At 61.6% G+C, this 1,337-nt stretch overlaps 1 protein-coding gene across 1 annotated transcript in view; it reads right to left on the bottom strand.

Annotated features, from left to right (window-relative positions):
* The window catches only part of PLCD3 (phospholipase C delta 3), a gene marked incomplete at its 5' end in the record, with an annotated part of 11,094 nt that extends 10,823 nt beyond the window's left edge, over positions 1–271 (bottom strand). Inside the window, one exon of the mRNA XM_021708300.1 lies at positions 110–271. Within this exon, the coding sequence (XP_021563975.1) occupies positions 110–271 (162 nt within the window). The remainder of the gene's footprint in view (positions 1–109) is intronic.
* Between the last annotated feature and the right edge of the window lie 1,066 nt (positions 272–1,337).

The following is a 1,337-nucleotide window of genomic DNA, read 5'->3' as shown; positions in this document are numbered from 1 at the left end:
CGCCCTCATGTCCCCTCTCCGCCGCCCCACGGAGTCCCCCTTCTCCCATCCTTCCCCCCGCCACGCCCGATCCTCCCTCCCCCTCCATCCTCCACCCGCCTGGCCTCACAGATGTGCTTCGACGGCGCACGCTGGACGCGCCGCTGGAACCACACGCTCAGGCCGTCCTCCTGCAGCCGGTACAGCCGCTCCTGCTGCCACGTGCGCGAGCGGATCTTGCGGAGCCGGGAGCCCCGCAGCATGGCGCGCACGTCCTCATCCTCCGTCAGGCCTGGGGACAGCGAGGACCGCGTCAGCCTCCTCTCCCCAGCGGGGGCTTCTCCAAACCCCTGGGGGTAGGTCCCTGCCCCTCCAGACCTCCCGGCCTCTTCGACTCTAACAAGGCGCCAAGGGTTTGACTTTAGGCTTTGCGGCCCAGGATGCCAGTGACAGCTCCCCTCCGCCCTCCCCGGGAAGAACCTGACCCCCGCCCCCAGCCTCTTCAAACCCCGCAGTGGGCATCCCTACTCCTCCAGGCCTCCTTGCCTCCCTGACGCTAGCAAGGCACCATGGTGGGGCTTGGCTTTAGGCTTTGGCCTGGGGTTCAGTGACAGCCCCTCCGTAGTCCCTCAGAGCAGACCTGACCCGCAGCACTGCTGGGACCCAGGCCTCACTAGAGGTCGCCCCTTCTGCCACCTGCCCCAGCAACGTGGTTGCCAGCCTTCAAGCCCAGAATCTGCCAGCAACAGCCTTTTCCCTTGATGTGAAACTGTGGCCATCAGGAAAGAAGTCCTATTATCTAGCCTAGATCTCTCATGCTGCAACCCAAGAGCCTCATTTCTGCTTTCCCAAAGACAAGGAGGCCAGCAGAGGCCTCTCCGGCTCAGGGTCACAGGCCCAGGACTCCAGGGCCAGCTCTGCCTGGCTGATCTCCAGGTGTCCTCTGTGTGCCTGGTGGAGCCCTGCAGAAAGGAAGGTGTCCTGTGACAGTGGTGCTCCCTTGCACCCACCCACTGCCACTCCATGGATTCTCCCACCAGTGTCCCCGTTTTTTTTAGTTGGAGTCTCACTTGGTTGCCCGGGTTGGAGTACAGTGGCATACTCATGGCCATCGCAGCATCAATCTTCTGGGCTCAGGTGACCCTTTTGTCTCAGTCTCCTGAGTAACTGGAACTACAGGCACACAGCACCATGCCTGGCTAATTTTTTTTCAAAATTATTGTTTGGCGAGACCTCATCTCTACAATAAATAAAAAATCAGCCGGGCGTGGTAGTGCGCGCCTGTAGTTCCAGCTACTTGGAAGGCTGGGGCAGAAGCATCACCGGAGCCCAGCAGGTCGAGGCTGCGGTGGCCGGGA

This window comes from Carlito syrichta, unplaced genomic scaffold (genome assembly GCF_000164805.1).
Source record: "Carlito syrichta isolate Samal-C Ts95f unplaced genomic scaffold, Tarsius_syrichta-2.0.1 Scaffold135724, whole genome shotgun sequence".
Classification (NCBI taxonomy): domain Eukaryota; kingdom Metazoa; phylum Chordata; class Mammalia; order Primates; family Tarsiidae; genus Carlito; species Carlito syrichta.
This window is presented reverse-complemented; position numbering and strand designations above follow the sequence as displayed.